General features: G+C 43.3%; 2 protein-coding genes across 6 annotated transcripts in view; both read right to left on the reverse strand.

The window, feature by feature from the left end:
- The window catches only part of kcna10a (potassium voltage-gated channel, shaker-related subfamily, member 10a), a 25877-nt gene extending 13740 nt beyond the window's left edge, over window positions 1–12137 (reverse strand). For 2 of the 4 annotated variants that reach the window (XM_077018834.1, XM_077018835.1), the window contains exon 1: window positions 11909–12137. The gene's annotated coding sequence lies outside the window, so the exon portion shown is untranslated. Of the gene's footprint in view, window positions 1–4898; window positions 5569–11908 lie in introns of those variants that run through there. The other 2 variants (XM_077018837.1, XM_077018836.1) reach the window with 1 other exon arrangement.
- A 5214-nt stretch (window positions 12138–17351) lies between these two features.
- Window positions 17352–26822, reverse strand: kcna2b (potassium voltage-gated channel, shaker-related subfamily, member 2b). 2 transcript variants are annotated; one of them, XM_077018840.1, is made up of 3 exons: window positions 26615–26822; window positions 25482–25888; window positions 17352–24570 (listed from the first exon to the last, which is right to left on the reverse strand). In XM_077018840.1, the coding sequence occupies exon 3, from the start codon at window positions 24447–24449 to the stop codon at window positions 22962–22964; it is 1488 nt and encodes a 495-aa protein (XP_076874955.1). In that variant the 5' UTR covers window positions 24450–24570; window positions 25482–25888; window positions 26615–26822; the 3' UTR covers window positions 17352–22961. The 2 variants fall into 2 exon arrangements, with proteins under 2 accessions (XP_076874955.1, XP_076874956.1); XM_077018841.1 differs by lacking the exon at window positions 26615–26822 and adding an exon at window positions 26021–26353.
- Window positions 26823–27054: the final 232 nt, after the last annotated feature.

A 27054-nucleotide genomic window follows, 5' to 3' on the forward strand; every position in this document is an offset into this window, starting at 1 on the left:
GTATTGATCAGGCAGAGAGGGATCCAAATGCGGAAGAACACCGCTTTTATTGAAATGAGACGCTGACACAGAAGCAGGCAGGTGAATCACGAGCACTAGGATAAGTAACAGCGTTTTCTTGGCGTGGTCAGGACGGTCCAGGGTCATACCGGGGGAGCAGAAGTCAGGAGGTACGGAGGGACTAGGCAGGAGACAAGGTCGGGGACGTAAGCGAGGGTCAGAACACAGGAGAGCAGACAGGTAATAGAAAGGCTTGGTACGCGGCATGTGTCGGCAATACTTCGCGACTGAGACGTGCTGGTGAAGTGCTTAAGTAAGACTGAAGGAGGCGTGGTAATGAGGGGCAGGTGAGGCTGATTATGGAAGATCAGGTGGCATTCCTGACACTTTGGTTCAACTAAATCGTCATATATTGCTAGTGTGTACACTCAGAGTGTGAATTGGTTTTTAGTATTGCACTGCGTTACATTTAATAATTACATCATACAAACGTATACCTCAGAGATATAGCATTAGACAAAATTATACATACGGCAAACTTATCGCATCGTGTTTACTCAAATTTGATGTTGAATTCTTGTAGGCTGAAATGTCCACTTTTACACGTTTGTAATGTGAGCATTGGCTGTATGAGGTCAGGTTCGGGAGGTTTTTCTGTCACTTTCTTGCTACCGGTGGACAAAGTTTGCTTATGTGATCACGTGACTGACCGGCTTCATTTGATTGGTCAGTCATACTCAGGCAACGAGACGTTGGTCAGTCTTCTCACTGAAAAGACGAATTATTTACAAAACGAAAGTAACGGTAATGTTACTTGTAATGTACTCCGATTGTAACGGAGTAAAAGTCGCGTTTTTCTCAGCACATATTTACTTCTAAAAGTAGAAGTCGTTCATATTAAAACTACTCTCACAAGTACATTTTTGTCCAAAAAGCTACTTGAGTAAATGTAACGGAGTAAATGTAACGCGTTTCTACTCACCTCTGATTATATTCATTGCATTTTTATTTACTTGGCAATTGTCATGTTTTATGAATCTGGTCCATGCATCAGAGCAAACTTTTTTAACACATGGCTTTCCCTCTAACAATGAAATAAAAAAGAAAGTATACATTAATCATTATCAATGTGTTTTCAAATGTTTTATATTAAGAAATCCCTGATTTGTAATTTCATTCATTTAGATTTTTGTTTCACATAGTAATGTTCTCACAGTGTTAAATATAGAGGTTCAATGTATAGCTTACTTGATTACATAACATGAAATAAAATCACATGACTAGTGTGTTATAATGTCAACAAGATATAAGTGTAGAGATGTAAGAGATACAGAATTAGTCATTAGACATGACTGGATTTCTTGGAAACAACGCTGTGTGGTGCAGAGTACCATTGTGTATGGTGCAGAGTACTGCTTGTGTATATTAGAGTACAACTGCATGTTTTACAGTGTATTGCTCTGTGTTAGAGTACTGTTGTGTGTGTCACAAGAGTACTGCTGTGTGTGTTACAGAGTACTACTGTGTGTCACAGAGTACTGTTGTGTGTGTTACAAAGTACTGCTGTGTGTGTCACAGAATACTGCTGTGTGTTTTACAGAGTACTGCTGTGTGTGTTACAGAGTATTACTGTGTGTCATAGAGTACTGCTGTGTGTGTTACAGAGTATTACTGTGTGTGTCATAGAGTACTGCTGTGTGTGTTACAAAGTACTGCTGTGTGTGTCATAGAGTACTGCTGTGTGTGTCGGAGTACTGCTGTGTGTGTTACAGAGTACTACTGTGTGTCATAGAGTACTGCTGTGTATGTTACAGAGTACTACTGTGCTTGCTGTATGCTCGTAACTCAGTTTATCAATCCCGAATATCAAATTAACAAGTACAGCTCACAGAGCAAATCGATGCTTGTATGTATTTCTAAGTGCAACCTATTCATGTATGCTGTCATCCAATGCCTCAAGAATCTGACACTTGTTTTGTGAAATATATCTGGGCTGGTGGAAAGGTCAAAGGCACCATAAGCTGTGATGGTGGTGGTGAATTCTTTGCATCCCCCAGGGGGATCTAACATGGCGGCAGCGTGATCAGCTACAGCAGCGTGAACATTATCGCCTTGATTTGCTTGAGGAGTCTGCACAAACGTAGACTAATAACAAGTCATGAAGCATGACGTGCTGTCGTGTAAAATATCAGAGTTGCTCCTCAAGGCCTATGTCTGGCCTTTCCTCTATTAGTGTTTAGATTAGATTTGCAGACCTAAATGTTTTGAATTTTACATTCTCAAGGCTACAACATTCAGGTTTTAATTAGAAATGTTATCTCTCCCAATTTTTGTAATCGCTAAGTATGTGTGCATTTAAACCTTATAAGGCACTGTGGTTGACTATTTTCTTCAATTTTTTGTTTGATTAGACTAGATTAGTCACAACTAGATTAGATTATTCTAGTCTAGATTAGGCTAGTTTAGATTAGGCTACTTCCGATTACATTACATTGCATTAGACCAGGTTAGGTGGTCTCCAGACTGGGTATACTGTGTGGAAACCTGGTGTGTGAGTCAGTGCTGCAGCAGTGTGTGTGCTGACAGAAGGACTATGGGAAGGAATGTGGTGTGTCAGCGACATAAAGGTCAGCAAAGGACGGTGGGAAAAAAAGAACTTGTGAGAGGTTTCACACACATCTGACACGTGCGCACAACCAGTATACCCACCGGTGCGGTGACAGGTTGTGACACTATATACACATTCTGTCTGCTCTGCCATAAAGTCTGTAATTAGTGACTGGAAGGTCACTTCAACACAGACTAATACCCCCACATATCCTTGATGCTTAGTCTATGATGTCGACAATATCTGGAGAAATGTTTGCAGTGAAATTGTTAGGTTCATGTAGTTTATGAATGTGCAAGTGGAATAATTCACAACACGTCCTACACTAAACCACAGCAGTTTACTGAAGGTCTTCTTGTCCTGTTTTTATATATATATAAATATATATCTGTGAAGGCTCCATGTTTGGATTAGCATCATATGTTTGGATTAGCATGACACGCTGTGCAGTTTTTCTCTCGGGACTTGGACGACCTCAATCTTGGTGACCTTGTCATATTTTCAGTTCTGTGAAAACCAAAATTGTAATAACACAGTCAACCCAGCACACAATACAATAATAACACAGCCTCAGCCACAAATATCAAAACTATAGCCCTAATATCAAACTTCAATAACGCAACTCTATTCACTATAATAATAACCACAATACCCCAAACTAAAATAACATAAGCTCCCCAACAAAATTACAATAACCCAATTGCCAGAGCATCCAAATCTACAATGACACAAACTCCATATTACCCTTAACACCCAAAGCTACAATAACACAACCAGCCCTAAAACATCTACACAACTGTCACATTTCCCAAGCCTGTGTTGTTATCTTGACCAAGGACAAGTTTCAATCCCTCTCTCATGCATCCTACCATCCTTCACAAAATAATCTGAAGTAAAGGGAAGCTCACACACACACACACACACACACACACACACACACACACACACACAAACACACACACGCACACTTTCTCCACAGCATACACATACTCTCTACTCTCACAAGCACAATGACTGTCTCTCCCAATTGCATACACATAATCTGTACTGCTCACACACACACAAGCACACACACACTTTCACTGTCTCTCTCTGTCTCTCTCTCTCTCTCTCTCTCCTGCATGCTAGTTTGTTCTTTTAGGAGAGAAACTGAAGCCATTTACAGTTTCACCCAGGCCTATTGGCTTGGCTAGAATGGGCAATTCATGTTTATAGCTGTGGTTAAATACCGTTACGTAGTCTATCATTCTGTTCTTGTGAACTCGTGAATTGATTGGACTCAAAATAGCTCACTGGAAAGCACGTACGGGGAGGTTAAGTGCTTTTATTGTGGTCCTGGTTCCAAGGTTTGGATGATTTAGCATTTTCACTGACTTGTGGTCTTTTCAGATCCATCCAGATCACTCCTCACTATTGATCCAGTCAATATCTCATTATAGAGCCGAATAAAGTAACAGAGTTCTATAGGGAAGATGAATTATCTGTGAGTGGTTGGGGGGGGGGGGGGGGGGGGGGTAGCCCTGAGAAGGAAAACACTTTCCTACAGTGTGGCTTGGCACATACACACACACAAAATACACTACAATACACAGATACACACACTACACACACCTAATACAGAAGCACACAACATACTCTTTCAGTACATCCAGTGTACATGCAAATGAGCACATCCAGAAATCTTTCCCGCCACAGCCATAGACTGTAGCCTCAGAGGACTCCCAGAGGTCAGCTACAAATTACAGAGCTAAAAGCACAGGTCACAGGAAATGTGTACCACACTGGACCACTCCCTGACAAACTGGCCACCAGTATTTGCTCAAGCATAAACTCACTGTTTAGTTTGTCAGTCAATCAACATTCAGATGCAAAAGCAGGAGAGATTAATAGAAACCAAGGAACTGAAGCAAACATGACAGGATCAGAAAACAAAGACATAGCGAAACTTGAAACATATGTATAACAAAGAAGAGGCTAAAGCAGTGGTTCCCAAAGTGGGGGGCGCGCCCCCTAGGTGGGGCGCGGAGCTATTGCAGGGGGGGCGCGGAGCTTGAAAGTAAAACGTGCACATGTGTCAATATTAGGGATGCACCGATTCCGATATTAATATCTGAAAAAATTCTAGATCGGGTATCAGTGACAATGTGACCGATCCATTAAAACAGATCTATTCAGTCTAATTCTATGCTTGTAACGCTTTTCGGAGTTACACTCCGACACGGACAGAAAACTTGGACAGTTAACAGGCGAGTGAAACACGAAGCACACAGAGAAGAGGTGAATCACTCACTCGTACTCGCGCTGGTGCTATTCCACTTAGTCCGTTTATGTGCTGGTTAACCAAAATAAACCTGGGCTCCATCATTACTTGACTGTTCATACATGAACTGGTGAGTTGTCCAAAGCTCATTGAATGCGTTACTTACAGAAATAAAATAAAGATAAAATAAAGAGCAGTGGTTTTCTACGGCAGAAAGCTAAATAACAACAATATTCCATACGCGCGCTCAACTCGCTCCCTTAAAGAGACAGTACACATATTTCTGGCCGTTACATGCTTTGTGCTCTGCGTGATGTCAACGCTAGCAAACTAGCCGCATAGGTATTGCTGTTTCTCTTATTTCATCTCCTTATTTATTTTAAATGATATTTAGAATTCTTGAACCATTTCAAAGGTTTCTTGCAGTTTATTTTTTTCATGTTTGACCAAAGTTGTGAACCTATTGTTTTTGTAAGTTTCAGGTTCTTTGGTATTATTTATTTTACATTCAATGTTATATTCATAATTGCCCTGACTGAACAAATGCAAGTTGTGCTGTTTTTACATGTTTTTATGTGTGTTTAAGTGTGCTATACTGGTGCAGAGTTTTCAATAAACTTGTAATTCAGTATGTCTGTGTTTAAAAAAAAAATGTTTTAAGTCGATTCAGCACTGTTTTATCAGATCGGTATCGGATCAGTATCGGCCGTTACCAAGCCTCAGATAGATATGAATGGGTATCGGAAGTGAAAAACGTGAATCGGTGCATCCCTAGTCATTAGGGGGGGGGGGGGGGGGGGGGGGGGGGGGGGTTATAACAATAACTAACACAAAAGTCATAAGGACAAACCGAATACTCACAAATTACACTATACAGCTTAACAACATTCAACTCACAAGATACAACTGACAACATGCAATAACCCACAACAACCAGGACCAAACACAGGACTTAAATACAGCAACTAAACAAGGGACACAACAAGACACACCTGAAGGTGATAACGAGGGGCAGGGAACATGGCAGGGGTGTGAAACCAGAGACAACTAGGAAATGTCAAAATAAAAGACACGCAAACACAGAGAACAAAACAAAAGTCAAGACTGACAAGGGGGGGAGACAGGAACACATGACAGGGGGCACGGCAGAAAAAGTTTGGGAACCACTGGGCTAAAGCATCAGGAACCATACAAGAACCAACATGGCTGAAATACCGGGGTGAACACACACAGGTAGAGAAATCACCATCTAAACCAGGAGGAGGAGCAGGGTGTAACGATTCAAGGGACGGGTGTGACGCAATCGCAGGTATTTAATTAATTTATTAAATAAAAGGAAACAAGACACTAAACACAGGAGAGCTAACAAGTAAGGAGGCAAGCAGACAAGGGAGAACATGCAAAGGACTAGACAGTACCTATCAACTAAAATCAACCGGGACAGAATATAATAATACCACGACAGACAACTAAGATAACGCGAACATATTACAAACAGGATAGAACTACGCACGAAGACAAGGGCTAAGATGTTCGGGCATGAAACATCAACAACACAGGGCAGCTTTACTGAACGATATACATCCAACACATACAAACATAAAACAATCACCAGAACCGTTTACAATACTTATAGAGGAAACCGGACAGAACAACGATGGAACGTGAACTACAAACACACAGACATAAACATGCAAAGCAAGGAGACTGAGAGGAAACCATTAAGGCTAGACATGCTAACGTAGGGGCAGGGCTCTCAAGTTTTGGATTCATGTCAGAGTGTGAGAGTTGTTGACGGGGGGGTGGCGAACGTGAGTTGTTGAGCGGGGTGGGGGGGGGTGGTTGGTGGCGAACGTGAGTTGTTGAGCGGGGGGGGGGGGGGGTGGGGGGGGGTTGACGAACGTAAGTTGTTGAGGGGGGGGGTGTATATCGCGATCGACATAGATATGGATCGGAGGTAAATAAACTAGATTTTTTTTTTCTCGCCGTGTGAAATCGGAAGTGTGGCGTGTGAGCGTGTGAAGACGGTCAAATGCGTGTGTCACACGCTCAATGCGTGAGACTTGAGAGCCCTGCGTAGGGGTAACACACATGAAGGAATAACAGAACGAACCACAAGGTGAAACGAGAATCAAAAACAAGGAGATGAAACGGAACCAACCAGGACAGCACGCGGAAGGAGCGACAGGAGGTACGGGCAACTGACCAAGGCTGGACGTAACACAGGGAAAAACCAGAGGCACATGGAGCCGTGTCATCATGGCTACCTCCATGCCAGAAAGGATGATGTCATGGCATGAAGAGCCTCATCAGCTGCCACCAGTCAGAACCAACTTGGTGCATAATCACTCTAGTGAGTATTAGGTAAGACTGCAGTTCACACTGTGAACACACTGATTCTAGTGCCCTACTCCCCTCTACTAGAGGTGCCATATTCCCTAGTCCCTGCTCCCTACCACCCCCCCCCAACTCTTTCCTTCCTAATCCATAATTCCTACTCCATACTTATGGCCTAAAAATATCTAGTAATTGCCTTGCTGCCTACAACAATAGGCTGGCTGCTCATATAAGATCTCCTCGATGAGTGAGTGAAAATTTGTGAAATGAGCTTGGAAATGAACTGCACACAGCAGACGTGTAGAGGATGGGAGAGCAAAATGCACAACACCCCCCCCCCCCCCAAATAACCCTGGAAGTAGAGGGTGGACAGATGAGTGGATAAGCCTGCAGTACTACAGCATATTGTATTTGGCAGGAGCCGAGGAAGCTTGCGGGGATTCTCAGCTGATGCTGTTTTTAGCACAGTTTCCGCTTTTCTGTGTCATAATGAGGGGCTTACTGGGCAGGCTGGAAGAGAGAGAGAGAGAGAGAGAGAGAGAGAGAGAGAGAGAGAGAGAGAGAGAGAGAGTGAGAGTGAGGACAGCACAGATTCACACACAAACACACACACAAACCCACAGATGCTCACACACACACCACAGACGTCCACACAACAGGCAAACACAATACAATCTGAGTGCTAATGAACAAGCAAACACACATCAGTGCTTTCATCTTCAGGAGCTCTGAACAGTATTACAGAACTATGACTCAGCCTCACCTCCGTCTGAAACTACTACGGCATCCTCATATATCTTCAGTAGAGGTGAAATATTCATCAGCTACGCCTATTGTTGGAAATGACTATAAATAGTCAGAGCCCCGGTGAGCGTGCATCTGTGATGGCCTTCACAAAACACGAGGTTCAGAGACCAAAGCCCAGACCCAGAAGGCATCCCCTCACCCAGACATCCCCTCGCCATGGCAACCCCTCACCTAGGGTGAGGTCTGATGTTTGGCTGAAGGGCAGTAACACGGGGAAGGAGTGGTGAGTGAATGAGTTGGTACATTCTCTGCCATTCATTTCTCAATTCCACTAAGCACAAAGATTAAACACACGCTCTGGAGCACTAAAGGCCTCACTAACAACCTTTGGTTAAAGAGGAGACACAGAACAAATATCCAGGAGTGTGATGACGTATTCCAATACCCTGCTGAACCCTATTAAGTGTTACTATTAACTATTAAGTGGAGATGATACATTCACCAGAACCCAGTGGTAAAAATCAATATGTGTGTGTAACACAATGCGAGGGAACGCAGAAAACAGATCTGTCTTGTTTGCAGCTTTTTACAGTTATTTTCACACTTGCCTCATTACCATGTCCACGTTTTCAAAACACTCACCACATTCACCATATCGACAGATGATGTGAACTAAACTGACTAGACTGTACTTTTGCATCGCTTTGACACAAAAGGCAATCACCACTTCTTCCAAAATTCATGAATATCTCTCTCAGCCAGGGTTCACCACCAGCACAAGCTCTGTACTACAGAAATGTTTGCAGACATTTTGATACTCAATTCAAGACAGTTAACTTTCAGTTCAAAAAACCAACAAAATTCGAACCACTGTGGATGGAAATACATTTTCACAGACAACTGAAAAAATACACTAAAAACACATAAGATAGATCATTCTGATTTAACAGAATGTTTATTCAATTTGTTTGTAGCCTTCTTACTGTAAATTCTGGACGAGGCTCTCACAGAGAGATTGGCAGGTTTTTGTGTATGGCTAGAAAGACATTGAATGTCAATGTCATAAACATTCAATGTCATAAACATTCAATGTCACGTTGATGAAAATCTATGGCCAAACGGACAGAAGGAATGAAACAGTAGATGTCTTAAACTGATACTGGCAGCTAGATATATGTGAGCTACTGTATGTTGAGAAAAGATTATTGTATTATTGATTGTATGTTTATCTGAATTCTACAGTTGTGATCAAATTTATTCAACCCCCACTGAAATAAAGTGTTTTGGCCAGTTTGACATTGATTTTGATCATTTCAGTCATCTTATTTACAATTATATCAAAGAGGCACTTATAAATTAGACAAACATAACATAATATTTATGATGGAATAACCACAAATGTCTTTACTGTGCTCACATCATTATCAGTTTTATTCAACCCCCTAGTGACATTATTTTTTAGTACTTAGTACAACATCCTTTTCCAGTTATGACAGCTTTCAAGCGTGAAGCATAGCTTGACACAAGTGTCTTGCAGCGACCTATGGGTATCTTAGCCCATTCTTCATGGGCAAAAGCCTCCAGTTCAGTCACATTCTTAGGCTTGCGCACTGCAACAGCCTTCTTTAGGTCCCACCAGAGGTTCTCAATTGGATTTAAGTCTGGTGATTGCGATGTCCACTCTAGAATGTTCCAGCCTTTCATGTTCAACCATGCTCTAGTGGACTTGGATGTGTGCTTCGGATCATTGTCCTGTTGGAAGGTCCAACGTCTCCCAAGCCGCAGGTTTGTGACTGACTCCATCACATTTTCCTCCAAGATCTCCTGGTACTGAAGGGAATTCATGGTACCCTGCACACGTTGAAGCTTTCCTGTACCATTAGAAGCAAAACAGCCCCAAAGCATAATTGACCCCCCGCCATGCTTCACAGTAGGCAAGGTGTTCTTTTGTTCATAAGCCTGGTTCTTCCCTCTCCAAACATAGCGCTGGTCCATTGTCCCAAACAGTTCTAATTTAGTTTCATCTGACCACAGTACACTGTCCCAAAACCTTTGTGGCTTGTCCACATGACTTTTGGCATACTGCAGTCGACTTTTCTTGTTCTTTGGAGTCAGTAAGGGGGTGCGTCTGGGCGTTCTGGCATGGAGGTCTTCGTTATGCAGTGCGCGCCTTATTGTCTGAGCTGAAACTTCAGTGCCCACATCTGACAGGTCTTTTTTCAGTTCCTTAGCAGTCACGCGGGGATTTTTCTCCACATTACGCTTCAGGTAGCGCACAGCAGTCGCGGTCAGGATCTTCTTTCTGCCACGACCAGGTAACGTTTCCACTGTGCCCTTTAACTTGAACTTGCGAATGATACTTCCGATAGTGTCTCTTGGAATATTTAACAACTTCGCAATCTTTTTATATCCATTGCCATTCTTGTGAAGAGCAATAACCTCTTCTCTTGTCTTCTGGGACCATTCTCTTGCCTTCACCATGCTTGGAAACACACCAGTAGATGTCTAGAAGGAGCTGAGTATCACAGTCCTTTTAAATCTGCCTAATTGGTGCTTATCATGCTTGATTGCTGCTCGTTGACATCCACAGATGTTTTCAATACCTGATGGAAAACACTGGAATGAACCTCTGTTCTTAGGAGTGGTAGTCGTAAAGGGGTTGAATAATTGTGTCAATGAAGAAATCACAAAAAGGCCATTTAATACAAAAAAAATTGATGCTATCTTAGTTGCATTTAGTTCTTTAACAAGTCCTTGTAAGATTTCATTATGAACACAATTACAAATGTGCACTGAATTCCATAAAACCCTTCGCAGCATTGGGGGTTGAATAAATTTGATCACAACTGTATATACCAGTATATTACACTGTGATCCTGTAAACCCCCTGAAGAACACAGTGGCCTTTGTGAATTGTTATGTTGTTGTTTGTTGTTTTGTTGTTTTACATTATACAGTAAATATTGTTATTCTGGGTTTGTGACACAGTAAAACATTAATCCATCTACACATTTACACAGTCAGTCATTACATCTAACATAACATGAGGCCAACATATCAAGTTCCTTTAGCTGGCTTGAAATATTTGTGGATTCAAAAATAGTTAAGGGAAACACATTCATGCAAACACAAAAATACACAACATACATACAGAGTATGCATTTTGCAATATTACGAGTTGTTTGCATTTTGAAGTTCATTGTGTATTGAGTGACAAAGCAGTCTTCTGTGAGAAAGCTTGTATAGTTATGGCAGCGCGACTCACATTTTGGATGAAATGTTCGTGTTTCAGACACACACAACAGGTTAACTGAGTAGCTGAAATGTGTGTTTCAAAAACACTGTGACGAGTTTGAAGAAGTGGACATGGTAATGAAACAAGTGTGAAAACCATTGTAGAAAACTTCAGTGCCGATTCAGAAGTCAGGGGTGTGTATAGGGAATTACAGTTGTGGTGGTAATGTTTTTGTTTGTTTAAATATGATCATTTTGAATTACAATGGAAGATAACAGTAGTTTTCACCAACTTAAAAGTGTCTAGATGAATAATAGGAATCCCTTGGCACGAGCTTTACAACTTTGTATAAACATTTTGCAAATGTAAGTAAAATGGTGCAGATATTCCAAATATAATTAATAAATAATTCATCAGGTTTTCAACAGCCACGCAGTACCAAACGTCACCAAACGAGCCGAATTTAAAGTAATGTGAACAATTAAACAGAACCGTGTGAACGCCCTCGTCTAATCAAACGTATCGACTCTATCGACCTACAGTTGGACGCAACAACTTCGCTCGAGCGCGGTGCAAGCGGCCGGCTGTGCAACAGCTGGTGGACCACGGAGACGCCCATCCCCACCCAAGATCATACAGGAGATGTTCCTCCAATATCGTGGTAACTGAAATGTTGGAACACATTTAAAGCAAATTCTTACAAAACTGTCAGTTCCTGTACCTCAGAGATTTGAAGATGATGAAGAAGAAGATCCCAACGGGAGCTCGAGCTCCTCTCGTGGTTCCTTTAAGTTTTTCCATCCACGTTTTTACCTTCAGCGGCCCCGTGCGGTTTGCACAGCACGAGGGCAGGACTGGCTGAAACAAATCAACAACTGGACAGCAGATCAGAAAGAAAAAAAAAACAAAACGAAACGAAATTAATCAGTTAGTTTTACTGTCTTTTCTATGACACTGAATTTTATATTGCTTTTCATCACTGTAAATTGTACATATTCAGTTGTTTTATCTTCGCTTTTCTGACATGAGCAAAGCATCAGGATCAGCGGATGACATCGGTTCTGTTTTATTTGGAGTGACGCCCTTTGGATCACGCGCCCCCTAAAGGCGGTTCCGCTCTCATCTCATATTCGGTCAGCGTCTGAACGGAGGAGAAAGTCCCGTTTCACTGGATAACTCGGCACATAGAATGGTACCAAATGAAACCGTGGAATACTCCGTGGAGTGATTATTTTGGTAGACTACTAAAATAACAAAAAAAAATGTCATCAGTGTTCAGCTAGTAACACCTCTGATATTAGCTACTGCCCTTTGGACATTTTACTAACATTTAGTTGCAAAAATGTCTAAATTATTATAAAAATCACATGCACGTGTTGAACCTGTTGAGGTAGTTCATAAAGCATTAAGAGGGTGAGTTCTTATTGTGTGTTTTTTTTTTTTTTTTAGTGTGCCCCCCCCCCCCCCCCCCCCCCATCTTTGGAGGGCAACTTTGTTTTTATGTACAGATCAAATGATAACAATTCTGTATAATATAGTGCAATAGGGATCACAATAATTGGGGGTAGGTGGACCATAAGAAGATATAGAAAAGAGGAGAAAAGAAAAGAGGGGGAGAGAAAATAAAAAGGGAAAAGACAGAAGGGCAGGGGAAAAAAAACAACCAGCTCAAATGACCACTGCAAAGAAGAGCAGAAAGTGTACCCAATACATATAGCACAAATGACTGTGATGTATGTTTATACGTGAGTGTGTGTTTATGTGCAACATAGGATAAATGTACGGAATGTACTTACCAGCAAGGGTAGAAAGCTGCGACAACATACCCCCCCCCCCCCCCCCCCCCCCACCACCACCACGGGCCAGCAGCAAGGCCCCAGCGCCATGCGCCCCCAAGAGCCACCCACCACCTGGCAGGACCCCCCTCCCATCGAGGAGCCCCGAGCCGCCCGGGACCACAACCACCCAGGGGAGCGGGCCAACCGCCACGCCGGAGCACCAAGCCAGGCCCCGAAACCCCAAGGCGCGCCCCCTCTGGAGGGGAGCAGTAACCACAGGGGAGCGGCCGGCTAGCCCCCGACCCAGAACCAGCTGTCCTCACACATACACTCAACCTCATATATACATCCACCCCCATATATACACCCCTACATACATACACACAACCCCTTATATACACCCTTATCATGTATACACCTACACACATCCATGTACACATACATACATACCCACACACACACACACACACCCAAACTCACTCATTCTTACTGTGTATCATTCACTGCAGGGAAGTCAGAATAAAGGTGCAAGAGTGAAAGAGTGAGATTGGGTGAGTGAAAGAGTGATGGACTTCTCACTAAAAGACAGAACAGCAGCTTTTCTTTTTTGGACATCTTTGTGAGAGATGTGGTTGAGAACACGACCGTGCTAGCGTTCAGTGTGGACGTGCCCTGGTGTCCTTCTGCACTTATCTCTGCTCTGGTGTGTGTGTGTGTGTGTGTGTGTGTGTGTGTGTGTGTGTGTGTGTGTGTGTGTGATAAAATGAGAGCTGTAACTATTCAATACTCATTTCAGCTCAGCCGGCTTTAAATATCTCCCTGTATTAATATTTCACTGTCTGCTCAGTCTACTGCTACAGTGCTCTGTCTCTTCCCTCCAGCCAGAGCTGCCCTGTATGTGGGGGAGGGGGGGGAGTTTGGACCCGGGTCCTTGCTAGGACATGGACCCAAGGTGCTGAGATTCCTCATCCACAAGCTAGGCCAGACTGGTACCTTTTAAATGATTTACATCTCTGTTATTTACAAGGATGTTTTTTCTGACATCTGATCAACCTATAATTTTCCAGAGCACTCCTGTGTAAGGGTGAGTCAGGTATTGGCACTCCAGGTTTTATTCAGTTCCTCTTCACTCTGCTCTTAAATGCCTGTTAGCACTGGACCGGACCATGTTCTGTTTGAGTGAACGTGAATGACTCTTCACAATAGAAGATTCCTCTCATGCATCTCATTCTACTTTTGTAAGGGTAACAGTGTGCACTCTCCATATTACCCATTCCAGATCATCAGAACCAGAATGCTGAAATCATTGAAAGCTAAATCTAAATCATTCTAAATCTAACACTCTTAAAAAAAAACTCTTAAACTGTATTTTTACTTACATAAATACATGCTGTGATGCAATAATAATTTAACTAAAATGCATATTAATTATTAAATAATTAAATTATCAAACAATATTTTATGTTGTTTCTTTACTTATGTTTATGTGGCCTGACATGACAAAGAGTTAATCTGAGTTTCTGTAATTGTTCTTATGCTTCCCGCAGTCAAAAACTCAACTAATCAAAACTAGCTTGACCTCTGGAATGTTTTCTGATCACTGAGAGTACTTTGTGACCTACACTGAGACTACCTTGAGAATGGGAGAAGTAGCCAAATGGATTTAGAGTGAATCATTATCATTTCAACACTAAGGTCTCATAAGACAGCAAAACAGACTTTCTGTCATGTCTTTCACAGTCGGGTGTCACACAGTGGAGGAAACAGGCAGTGTTCAGGTGGGGTCCATCAGGCAGTGCTCAGGTGGGGTCCATCAGACATTGTTCAGGTGGGGCCCATCAGACATTGTTCAGGTGGGGTCCATCAGGCAGTGTTCTGGTGGGGTCCATCAGGCAGTGTTCTGGTGGGGTCCATGTGCCCAGTGCTTGATGGGACTTCAGCACTGTGGCATCCTTCTGGGGTTTTGTTCATTAGGGATTTTCTTCATTATCTTACACTCAATTTAGTTACTTTATCTGAATCCTATAGTGCCCATTAAAATGTCAGTACATTGTAATTTAGTTGGACCCTTATGTCAGTATTAGGAGTGATAAATGTGGAGCTTAATAATTCAAAATTTGTGGCCTGACTGGGGCATAATTACATTTTGACATAGGAAATTATTTAAAGCTTTTAAACTGGACCAGTATATGGTATTTCTCTTATATTTCATAGGCATAAAAACCTAGAGCAAATCACTGATAATGTCTGAGGATTCTGTCTCTATTCTGAGGTCTTCTCAGACAAGAGGAGGCCGCCGGGCCGGGGCTTGGGCGTGTGGTGTGCAGATGGAGGCCTAGCTCTGTCTCCCTGAGTGAAGCTGCCTGTGCCTCATATGCAGAGACTCCAGATCCCTGCGGAGAATCCCAGATCTTCCTGCCCCACTTTCCTGGCAGAGCAGGAGTAGTTACAGAACAGCCCTGTCAGGCAGGCGGAGAACACACCTCGTTGGGCTTCAGGATGTACCGGGCCTATGCTATTATTAAGAACAGCTGGTCCCAGACTGGGACCTACCAGTAGATTAGCTTAATGGAAATGTAAAATATTCAGATGATCCAGATTTCTGAGTGAAGTCTGATCATTACTGTATTTCAAAATCCAGGTGTTCTGTAGTTCAGAACAGGTACTCCAAAAGTTGTAACTTGGGTCCTAGTCAAACAGGAACAACTTACATAGGGCACATGGTTTTGGTACAGCAAGCCTCGCACTAATATCTGTCCCCCCTCAGTTTAGCTCAGGTAGAAAAACCCCTTGTTCAAAATCCAACCTCTATCCACTTAGTGAAGAGCACACCTACTGAGTCTGAGGTAACCACTGAGTTAGATACCCAACAAGTCAGAGATAACCACTGAATCAGAGATAACCACTGAGTCAGATACCCACCGAGTCAGAGATAACCACTGATTCAGAGATAACCACTGACTCATAACCACCGAGTCAGAGATAACCACTGATTCAGAGATAACAACAGAGTCAGTATGAAGTACAAACAAGCAGATCTATGGATTTCTTTCTTTTACATTATCAGAACTACAAAATTGACGTGGGATTAAGCAGAAGGGTGTATCATGCAATAAATAAAAATGACACCATTGATAAAAGTGACGGACTCACATGCAAACGTCTCCAAGGAGCTCTAACTCTACCCTCCCTTCTCATGCCATATGTCTTGTAAATGTAAATATGTTCACACACAGGAGCGCTCGTGAGTCTCAGAGGAGATCCGAGTGATTAACAGAGGAGGTGACAGCAGTGCTGTAGTCACGGAGCACCATAATCACCTGAACCATGAAGCCCACAGAATACTAGCAATAGTTTAAATGTATGAGATCATCACACTCATCACTCATGACATTCCCCAGCACCAGGAATGTCAACAATCCCAACACCAGGAATGTCAACAATCCCAGCACCAGAAATGTCAACGACCCCAGCACCAGGAATGTCAACAATCCCAACACCACGAATGTCAACAATCCCAGCACCAGGAATGTCAACAATCCCAACACCAGGAATGTCAACAATCCCAACACCAGGAATGTCAACAATCCCAGCACCAGAAATGCCAACGACCCCAACACCAGGAATGCCAACGACCCCAACACCAGGAATGTCAACAATCCCAACACCAGGAATGTTAACAATCCCAACACCAGGGATGTCAACAATCCCAACACCAGGAATGCCAACGACCCCAACACCAGGAATGTCAACAATCCCAACACCAGGAATGTCAACAATCCCAACACCAGGAATGTCAACAATCCCAACACCAGAAATGCCAACGACCCCAACACCAGGAATGTCAACAATCCCAACACCAGGAATGTCAACGACCCCAGCACTGCCACCTCCCTGATAGTCTGTTTGTGCTCATTCTGTCACACAAGCAGCCCTCAAACATGTTTGAGTGACTGAAGTTGAAATCAATGCACGTCACCTTAAGAGTGAAGTCACACAGGAACGTTGGCAGTGTGTGGAAGGCCGAGGGCAGCACAGGAGAGGCAGATGCTGGCCCTCAGTAGGACGCTCAACATGTTTATTTATTCTCCAGTCTGCTAATCTCCCTTTAACATATCCCTGACCTATGGCATATAAATAGATTTTACAGCAGAGAGGAGCAGAGAGCATAGGAATGCAAAACCGTCAGTCCTTCGCTTGTGTGTGTGTGTGTGTGTGTGTGTGTGTGTGTGTGTGTGTGTGTGTGTGTGTGTGTATGGTGTGGCAACACCTTCCCTTTTAGACTCTCCTGCTTGTTAAACCAAATATGAACTCCCATCAGAGGAGAACTGTGCTTTTGGCATGGTGCCAAACGATCAAAACACAAACAACAGGAAGAGCAGAGCGTGTGGATAATCTTATCATGGTTTATATCATAGTTATTATCATGATCATTATTGACACCATCATCATCAATATTACTCCTTATAGTTATAATCATTTGGAAGGATAAGATGCATTTCAGGTGAAATCTTTATTTTAAGTCCAGTCTTATAGTCCAGCGTATCATCCAGTGGTCTTTCTAAAGTGCATGAATGTATGACAGTATCCAGAGAAGGTCTCCAGTCCTGCATGTCTTCTCTTTTTTTCTCGAGTTTTCTCATTATCCTAGAAAAAAGGCTTTTTACATGAACCCCCACCCATAACAACAGAAGGGGGGGGGGGTCAATGACATACACAGAAATACACACACACATACACACGCACACACACACAGTCCTCGATGTTGAAGCTGGCACCATTATCCTGCTGTTAATAAACAAACACGTGTGCACCACAGATAGACAGAGAGAGAGAGAGAGAGAGAGAGAGAGAGAGAGAGAGAGAGAGAGAGAGAGAGAGAGAGAGAGAGAGAGAAAGAGAGAGTGTTAGAACAGCAGCCAGATCAATAGTCTCCTGCCTCTTCTGTCTACATGGTCACACGCTTCAGTGACCACAACACTGCACAGCTGCACACACACACACACACACACACCAATATCAGCTTGCTGATGCACCCTAACCCTGACAGACACCTTGCAGCTCGCTCCCTTGTCAGTGGGCTTGTGTGCACCCTCCCTCAACCCTCACGCGGACATGTGCTTTTGCTCGTTTATGTATCAACTATTACTGCACAAAATATTTTTTTACCTTTTCACCATGAAGTTCTGTTGTGACATTAGGCAGGATATTAACTGGATAAAAAAGAAGGACTTGATCTGATCACTCATACATTTACTGTACATTTTAGTAAGAGCCAAAGCTTCTATTATAAATATTAGATTTTCCTCCAAGGTTTACATTTGGTGAATGTAATTCTATATCACAGTAAGACTACAATGCATCTTGATTTGGATAAGCTTAAAAGGATATAATTGCAACAGTGAATTCCTGACTATTAATAAACTGTAGCATAGCAAAGGCAATTTATTAAGCTGAAGCTTGCACTTGGGACAATGATGAAGCAGGTATTCTTTTTGACAATATTGTCACATGGCTTATACTCTAAATTAACTGGATATGATAACTGTGTGGATCCACTGTCATATAGTATGAATATACTAAAAATATTCACTAGTTCCAATATAAGGAAGCAGCTATTACATCTGACCACAAACTTTAATACTCCTCGTGTGCACAGAGAAATTTCTATTTATACATTCTGAGAGATGGATATTAAGAACTAGATCACCATAATTTCCCTATGATCACCATCAACTCCCTATGATCACCATCAACACCCTATGATCACCATCAACTCCCTATGATCACCATCAACTCCCTATGATCACCATCAACTCCCTATGATCACTATCAACTCCCTATGATCACCATCAACTCCCTATGATCACCATCAACTCCCTATGATCACTATCAACTCCCTATGATCACCATCAACTCCCTATGATCACCATCAACTCCCTATGATCACCATCAACTCCCTATGATCACTATCAACTCCCTATGATCACAATCAACTCCCTATGATCACTATCAACTCCCTATGATCACCATCAACTCCCTATGATCACCATCAACACCCTCCATATGATCTTACAGCTGTGACCTTTTCTCCTGCCACACTGGTTTGGTGTATCTGAAGCTTTTAGGCCTTAGGCTGGGAGAAGGGAGCCGAGAATGTCCCATAAAGCTGTGACCCCAGAGCTACATTCAAACACACGCAGCTGAGGGAGGAAGAGCCTCAGACTACAGGCCTGCTGCTGTAATGACAGGGCAGAGGAACACATGTAGTGGACAGAGAGACCATATATAACATTAGTTCTGAGTTAGAATGCTCCCCGTGAAAAGCATACACTTCTCTGGCTGACAGCTTCTCAGTTCTTCCCGCCCCCCTCAAAAAACACCTAAATAATGTGCTACAAAACTATTTGCAGTGAGCAGATTTCACAAGAAGGCTGTTGGTGTTGTATTTTTTACAGCACAAGTCCATGGAGGTCTTTATTCCTGTTGTGGTGTTCTTTGATGGTAAAATGCCTGTGTGCAAGCCACGTTTACCCAGGCCGCTTTCCGAACACCATGGCAAACAGTAACACATACACACTCGTGTTCAGGACGGGTTGAGCAGAGTTTCTACAAGATCGCCACTTTTTTGTTACAGAGAAGCTGTTGGAGTGAAGTAAACATGACTACTACTGCAGGGTGTCATGTGTTTCTCAGGACTCATCCAGAGCCGACAGCGATGCTGCTTCCCAAAGCCGCTTTCAGTAGCTGCATCAGAAAGGGCTTGCCAGTGTGTGGGGAGTTGGTCCTGTGCTTGCCCAGGCTGGAGTGGGCACCCGGGTCTGGATATGGCAGCATTGTTTACTGGAGAGGGGGGGGGTTCCAGATCCTGTGGCATCTGCAGGGCCAAAAATTCCCTGTGTGTGATGCACACTGAGGCCTTGGGCAATAGATTACCACACACAGATGGGAAAGGGGCACACGCAGGACACACGCAGGACACGTGCAGGACACATGCAGGACACGTGCAGGGCACACGCAGGACACACGCAGGGCACACGCAGGACACACGCAGGACACATGCAGGGCACACGCAGGACACACACAGGACACGTGCAGGACACGTGCAGGACACACACGCAGGACACACACGTACAGCATGTAAAGGGTTCACAAGCAGAACACACCTAGGGCACATGCACTGTGTACATGCAAGGAACACACACAGGGTATACACAGGGCACACGCAGGACACACGCAGGACACACGCAGTGCACACGCAGGACAAGCACAGGGAGAGAGAGGCAAGCTGCCAATACCATGGGGATCTTTACAGCTCAGCTCACTTTGCTGCTATGGCGATCCACCAAAGATTCTGCTGCAGAGCTGAAGCTTGGCCAGTTAAAAGCCAGATCATGGATTGCTTGGGTTATGTTAGTGCTCGGTGGATGATCAAGTTAACCAGCATTGCTTCTTTTTCTATGTCATTTTCTGTTTTAAACTTTCTGTAACGATGCAGTTATATGATGACATTCCATAATGTGTAATTGTAACAACTGGGGCAGTTTTATAGCATATATTGCATCTTGAAAGAGTTAATAACATTATAAAATGTTAGTATTTTTAACTATTCAGAATAACCACTTTAGAATTTCCTGTAATCCAGTTCATGGGAGATGAAGACATTATGTGATTCTTTATGCTGAGAAGTTTTTCACGTTACAAGATGTCCCCAGGGCTAGACGTCTCCAAGGCTAGACGTCCCCAGGGTTAGACGTCTCCAAGGCTAGACGTCCCCAGGGCTAGACGTCTCAGAGCTGGCTCGGACTGCCCCGCTGCCTTGGACTGCGTGATCTAATGTGGGGATTCTGCTCAGGGAGGCCCTGGCCCCTCCCTTTTTCACATCAGGATTCTCATCTTGTGATTGCATCAGGTATATCCCTGCTTGATCCCACATTCGCTATGACAACATAGCCTTGATTCAGGGTACCTTGTTCATCTATTACAGAACGATGAAGCTGGTACCTCCATCCTCATCCTCACCCATATCACTGGAGTCACAGAATCCAATATTTTACTTAGATTATTAAATCTCCTCCAAGTTCATCCAGAACTGGGATACTGATATAGGTCGGACTGAAATCTCATAGTACATGACTTTTGTCATACTATTTTACATTTTAAAACCCACATATGCTGCCCCCAGTTAGATAGTAGCAGACACACACACATCTTCCTGCAGCTAGACCCTGGTACACACATACGGCACATGATGTTGTACTAAGATAAAAATCAATATGTAAAATCTCAAAACTTGAAAAACAACACTATTTATATATTGCACATATAATCTCACAGAGAGAGAGAGAGAGAGTGAGAGAGAGAGAGATGAATACTTATTACTTTTTTGTAAGTATTATTCTTACATCATGCATGCTACAAGGAATGTTTACCAGCATGCATTACTATGGCAGTAGAATATCTCCTATGTCATATAAAAGCTGTTTTAAGGAAGCATTTTTCTTCATACAGGGTTCACCAAGTTTTCCAGCATCTGACTATGAGCAGAATGCACCACCAAAAACAAAAAAAAAAAAAAAAAAAAATGCAAGTAACGTGTGGTAGCAGTGGGCTATCTCTTTGGTGACCTGTGTCAGCGGGCTATCTCTTTGGTGACCTGTGTCAGTGAGCAATCTGTTTGCACAGAAACATGTGCTCCCCCCCCACACACACAGTATCACTACTGCTCACTATTCTGCAGCATTAACTTTGACAACGCGTCAGTGATAATGTATAGAAAAAAACCATGGAACGCTACGTTGTGCTATGAAGTTGACAGATGCGGTCAAGAGACAAATGCACGTTAAGACTGAACGGACAGTGGGAAGACGTGAGTGTTGCACGGGTAGAGGAGACAGCGTGGAGAGGGAACGGATGGCTCCCTCTGGTTCTGTTCAGCTCTTCATGTTCTATAATATGTGATGTGGATTAATAACATGGCATGAGCTGAGAGAGAGAGAAATAGAGAGAGAGAGAGAGAGAGAGAGAGAGAGAGAGAGAGAGAGAGAGAGAGAGAGAGAAGAAAAACAAGTTCCATCATGCAAGGCAGGAGTACACTCTTGCTGGAGGTTCTAGTCAAGAAATAGAAAAGAATGAAATAGCAGTGGAGAAGATTTAATGCAGTTCTCTGTCTGCTGCAATCAGAGGTGATGGGTATAGAGCTCTGAGTTTTGGAGTGATAACATCTACCCTATCTTCACACTTAAAGACACATGGTCATGATGGAGAAAGACGGCTGGTACAGGGCCAACGATTATTCTATGCTGGACTGGAACTGCTCCACAGGGCCAAGGATGTGTGAGGTACAGGTATCCTCACCACTACCACCCCCACCACACACACACACACACACACACGCACAGTGGAATGTACCATTCACTATGGACCATAAACATACACAGAGTGGAATGTACCATTTTTAAGGTGTCGCATGTGGAAGGCCACAGGGACTGGCAGTAAGCTGTTGTGCCTTCAGAGGAACCTCACCTACATTTTCATTCTTTTTCCACAAAGTATCCATCCATGCTGTTTTTGCCAATTGACAAAATTGATAATTTTGTAAAAAAATTTTTAGCAAAGAGGAAAGTCCTCTTTAATCTGGCAGTTGGGGAATGGCTTGGAATGTTATCTCTAAGCTTTTGTTTCTAGTGGTTTGGCTACGTTTTGGCTACTGTTATAAGCAGAAAGACTATTAGAACAGTCACACAGGAAAGACTGACTCCATGCAGACACTTAGAAACAGGGATGCAGAACACGCCCCCAAGGTCATAGTGGACGAGTGAGGGTGGGGAATAGTGGAGCGTAATGGAGAGGTCCTCTCTATTGATCTTGTGCCTATAGTAGCCTCTTCTTGTATTTCTTCTCCAGATATTCTGGTATTTAGGCTCCCAGTGCCTTTAAAATAAGGGTGGATTGTCCCTTCTTAAAACAGCCTCCAACCAGGGCAAAGCCAGGCAACTATACATCAGTGAGCATCTTGGTGATGTTGACGTAGTTGGTGTTGGCAAGGGTGCAATTGCCTGTTTTGAGATTCTCTTCTCTGAAATCCTCGTTGCTGTTGTTCACCGCCTCCTGAATCTCCATATAGTCAGACTTGCTCATAGTGGACCCACTGTGGCTCTTTTTCAGATCCTCCGTGGAGTCTATTTTGGGGACGCTGGTCACATTGAGATACTGGGCCTGTTCCTCTCCCTCCGTCTCTCTGTGGTAGAAGTAGTTGAAGTTCGAGACAATGACCGGCACAGGCAGCGCGATGGTCAGCACACCAGCGATTGCGCACAGGGACCCCACAATTTTGCCTCCGATAGTCGTCGGAACCATGTCGCCATATCCCACGGTTGTCATGGAGACCACAGCCCACCAAAATGCGTCGGGGATGCTAAGGAACTGCGAGTCGCCTTCGTCGGCCTCCGCGAAGTAGACGGCGCTGGAGAAGAGGATGACTCCGATGAAGAGGAAGAAAATGAGTAAGCCCAGCTCCCTCATGCTGGCCTTCAGCGTCTGGCCCAGGATCTGCAGACCCTTGGAGTGTCGTGAGAGCTTGAAGATCCTGAAGACTCGTACCAATCGGATGACTCTGAGGATGGCCAGAGACATGGCCTGCTGACCCTGCTGACCATCTTCTGGGCTCTCAGCTAGTTCCGTGCCCAGGGTGATGAAGTACGGGATGATGGCCACAATGTCAATGATGTTCATTATATTCACAAAGAATCCTGCTTTACTGGGACAGGCAAAGAATCGTACCAGGAACTCAAAGGAGAACCAAATAATGCAGAGGGTCTCGAGGATGAAGAAGGGATCTGTAAAGTAAGTGGATGCGTATCTTGTTGTGACGTTGGACTTAATTCCGAAGCCTTTGTGCCTATCAATGTCCTCGTTGCGGAAATTGGGTAGTGTCTCTAGACAGAAACTGACGATGGATATGAGAATGACCATAACTGAGATGATTGCGATTATCCGGGCTGGACCAGAACTCTCAGGATACTCAAACAGCAGCCATACCTGTCGCTGAAATTCATTCTCCGGCAGGGGCTTCTCTTCTTCCTTAATGAAGCCTTCATCCTCCCTAAATATCTCAATGGCTTCCTCACCGAGCTCGTAGAAGCGGATTTCCTCAGAGAAAATATCCAGAGTAACATTAACCGGCCGCCGTAGTCGCCCTCCAGACTGGTAGTAGTAGAGGATGGCGTCGAAGCTGGGGCGATTCCTGTCAAAAAAATACTCATTCCTCAGAGGGTCAAAGTAGCGCATTCTCTTCTTGGGGTCGCCCAGCAAGGTGTCGGGGAACTGAGACAGTGTTTTGAGCTGTGTCTCAAAGCGCAGGCCGGAGATGTTAATGACCACTCTTTCACAGCACTCATGGTCTGCTTCCGGGTCATACGTGTCCTGTGGTTGACCCGGCTGGGCTGCTGCCTCATCGACTGGGTCACCCGTGGCGACGGTCATACTGGGCGGAGCTGAATGGACTGGGACGGCGACTACGATGGCGACAGTGGATGGGAAGGTAAGAGAATGGTTTCTCACTCTCACAGTGTCTCACTCTTCAGGCAGGCATCCGCTCTCACCCCTGCACCAGATAGAAAAGGAAAAATAACACTTAAAGAATGGTCACTCTTTAGTCAGACAAGACTTAGTTCAGCAGACTTAGTTCAATTTATTTTTAGACTAGTGTTTATTGCATTGTGTATATTATGTGATGATATATATATATATATATATATATATATATATATATATATATATATATATATATATATATATATATATATATACACATTACACATTGGCTATATACATTACACATTTTTGGCACCTTGGGCACCATGAGCTGAGCTGAGCTGAGGATGTGCATATTAGGTTTCTAAAGTGCGAAACTATCAGAGCAATCAAAGGCATAACTCTGCTGGTGCACCCTACACTTGCTTTTATCTCTCTGGAAGATCAATACTCTTCTTGGTAAAAGTGCACGATTCCTTTCACGGTGCAATTATACACTGTAAACCTAAACGTACTCTGAGTGCACTACAATCGAATTGGATTGAAGCCTTCCCAGCATGCATTAGCAACGGAGGCTTGAATAACACATGCTTTTTCTGTTCTGGTCAAGGCAGGGAGGTAGACTCAGCGCGGTATGTATAGCCGAGCACAAAGTCCTGCTTTTTTCTGATCAAAAGGAACTCATATCACACTATAGTCCACCACTGTCTGAAGCCATCTTCAGTCACAAACTAAAAATTCTGTTTTTGACTTTTGGTGTTATTAAACTTCAAACCATCTTCAAGGCCATTTCAAAGATCAAGTCTACCATAGTAATTATTTTCATTACTATTATAATTTTTACTATTATTATTATTATTATTATTATTAATATAATTATTTGAGGCTAGTAAAAAGTATACATTATAACTTGTTCAAAACTCATTCCATAGCAAATAATTAATGAGAATAAATCATAGTCTCTTAGGTGAGAGAACTTACCAGCAAGCTCCAATAGTTTCCTGAGAACCATTTGCAAGTACTGATGGCAGTGTGTTCTCACAGGTAAGCACGAGGTAAGATCCCTTGTTTTTACGCCTATCCCTCCAAGAAGGTTTTTAGTACTGCAGTGATCCTGTTCTCCACCCAAGCGCGTGATGCACTAGGAAACATGCGCGAGCCGTCACCTATCCTCGATTTAAGTCTCCATCGCTTATGGATCAATCGTAATCGGCTGTCTTGAAGACATTCACACGTATAAAGAGTTGCTAAAGATTTAATTTCACAGATTCTCTTTCAGACCGTCCCAAAGATGCTAAGATCAGCAAAATCTGACGCCCCTACTGTCCTTAGAAGATATGACGTCGGCTCCAACAGCCGCAAGGATTGTCCTGACTGATTTTAGAGATCTGTAAAGAAAAGGGTAAGGTGTTTTCGCCAGTCGTCGTTTCCAACATGTCAACATTATACAACATAGTTATATCTAAACGTAAAGCATACATATAAGTTCGATGAATATGTGCTTACAATTCCATATATACCTTTTAAACAGGATAAGAATTACAACAGGCTGTTTCAAAATATTCCTCTTTTTTTAGCTTACACTACGATAGAGGTGGAATGCGCAGTATAGCCTACACCACGTCTAGAAAAATAAGTTCCCGGCGATAATATAGCGCAAAGGTGCCTTCAAGTGTATTGTCTCTAATTTCTACAAATCCGAATATGCGAAGAAATTGTGTTTGCTCAATACCACATTCATGCACCCGTAAATCAAGACATTACACGAGCAGTGTTTAGTGTTTAGATTTTCCTGCAAGCAGGCGCAGAAAGTGCTGGTGAAAGGCGCGAGGTCTCTGCGGTGGCATGCTGGATCATTTGACTACTCCACATATCTGTCTGGATCTAATAAAAACCATGCATTAGCCACGAGCACTAGGCGCGTTCATGTGTGTTTATTATTCTTATTTAAGCAGGCAATGCACAACACATGCATTGAAAAAAAATAAATAAACATATATATATATATATATATATATATATATATATATATATATATATATCAATCTTGACTCAAGATGCATTTATCCGTCGGTCTCTGCCGGTACGAATACGGACACTCTCCGTGCTCTTACTTGCATCCTCCTCGTTCGTTTTGAGGAGCGGTGCGGCTCGCGCCTGTTACATATCACACTCCAACTTTTCCCCTTTTATTCATAATTCCGCCATATCACCGCGCCCGTATAGCTCATGGTCGAGGCTGCAGTTGGGCGCTGCCGCGCATACAAAAAGGACCTCGGTGAGCCCCAGCGCGCGCCGCCGCTCCCTCTGAGCCTACCACTCCTTGCGGTTATACAGCGTGGGCAAATTAAAGGGGAACGCGCGTCCGCTTCTCCCAGGGCACGCGGCTCCTGGACCCAGACACAAAACCAGAGTAGATCGAAATATCAGACCATTGACTGTGAAAAATTAGATTACTTTTAAATCCAACGATCAGACCTCTGACAGTGAAAAATGAGATCAGTGTTTTTTTTTTTCTTAGTTTTTGTTTGTAAGTTTATTGTAAGTTTATTGG

The sequence above is a fragment of the Brachyhypopomus gauderio genome, chromosome 10, assembly GCF_052324685.1.
Source record: "Brachyhypopomus gauderio isolate BG-103 chromosome 10, BGAUD_0.2, whole genome shotgun sequence".
Lineage (NCBI taxonomy): Eukaryota > Metazoa > Chordata > Actinopteri > Gymnotiformes > Hypopomidae > Brachyhypopomus > Brachyhypopomus gauderio.

Bases quoted from the DNA above. Each gene is read 5' to 3' on its own strand.
- kcna2b (XM_077018840.1), bottom strand. From the start codon at position 24,449: ATGACCGTCGCCACGGGTGACCCAGTCGATGAGGCAGCAGCCCAGCCG.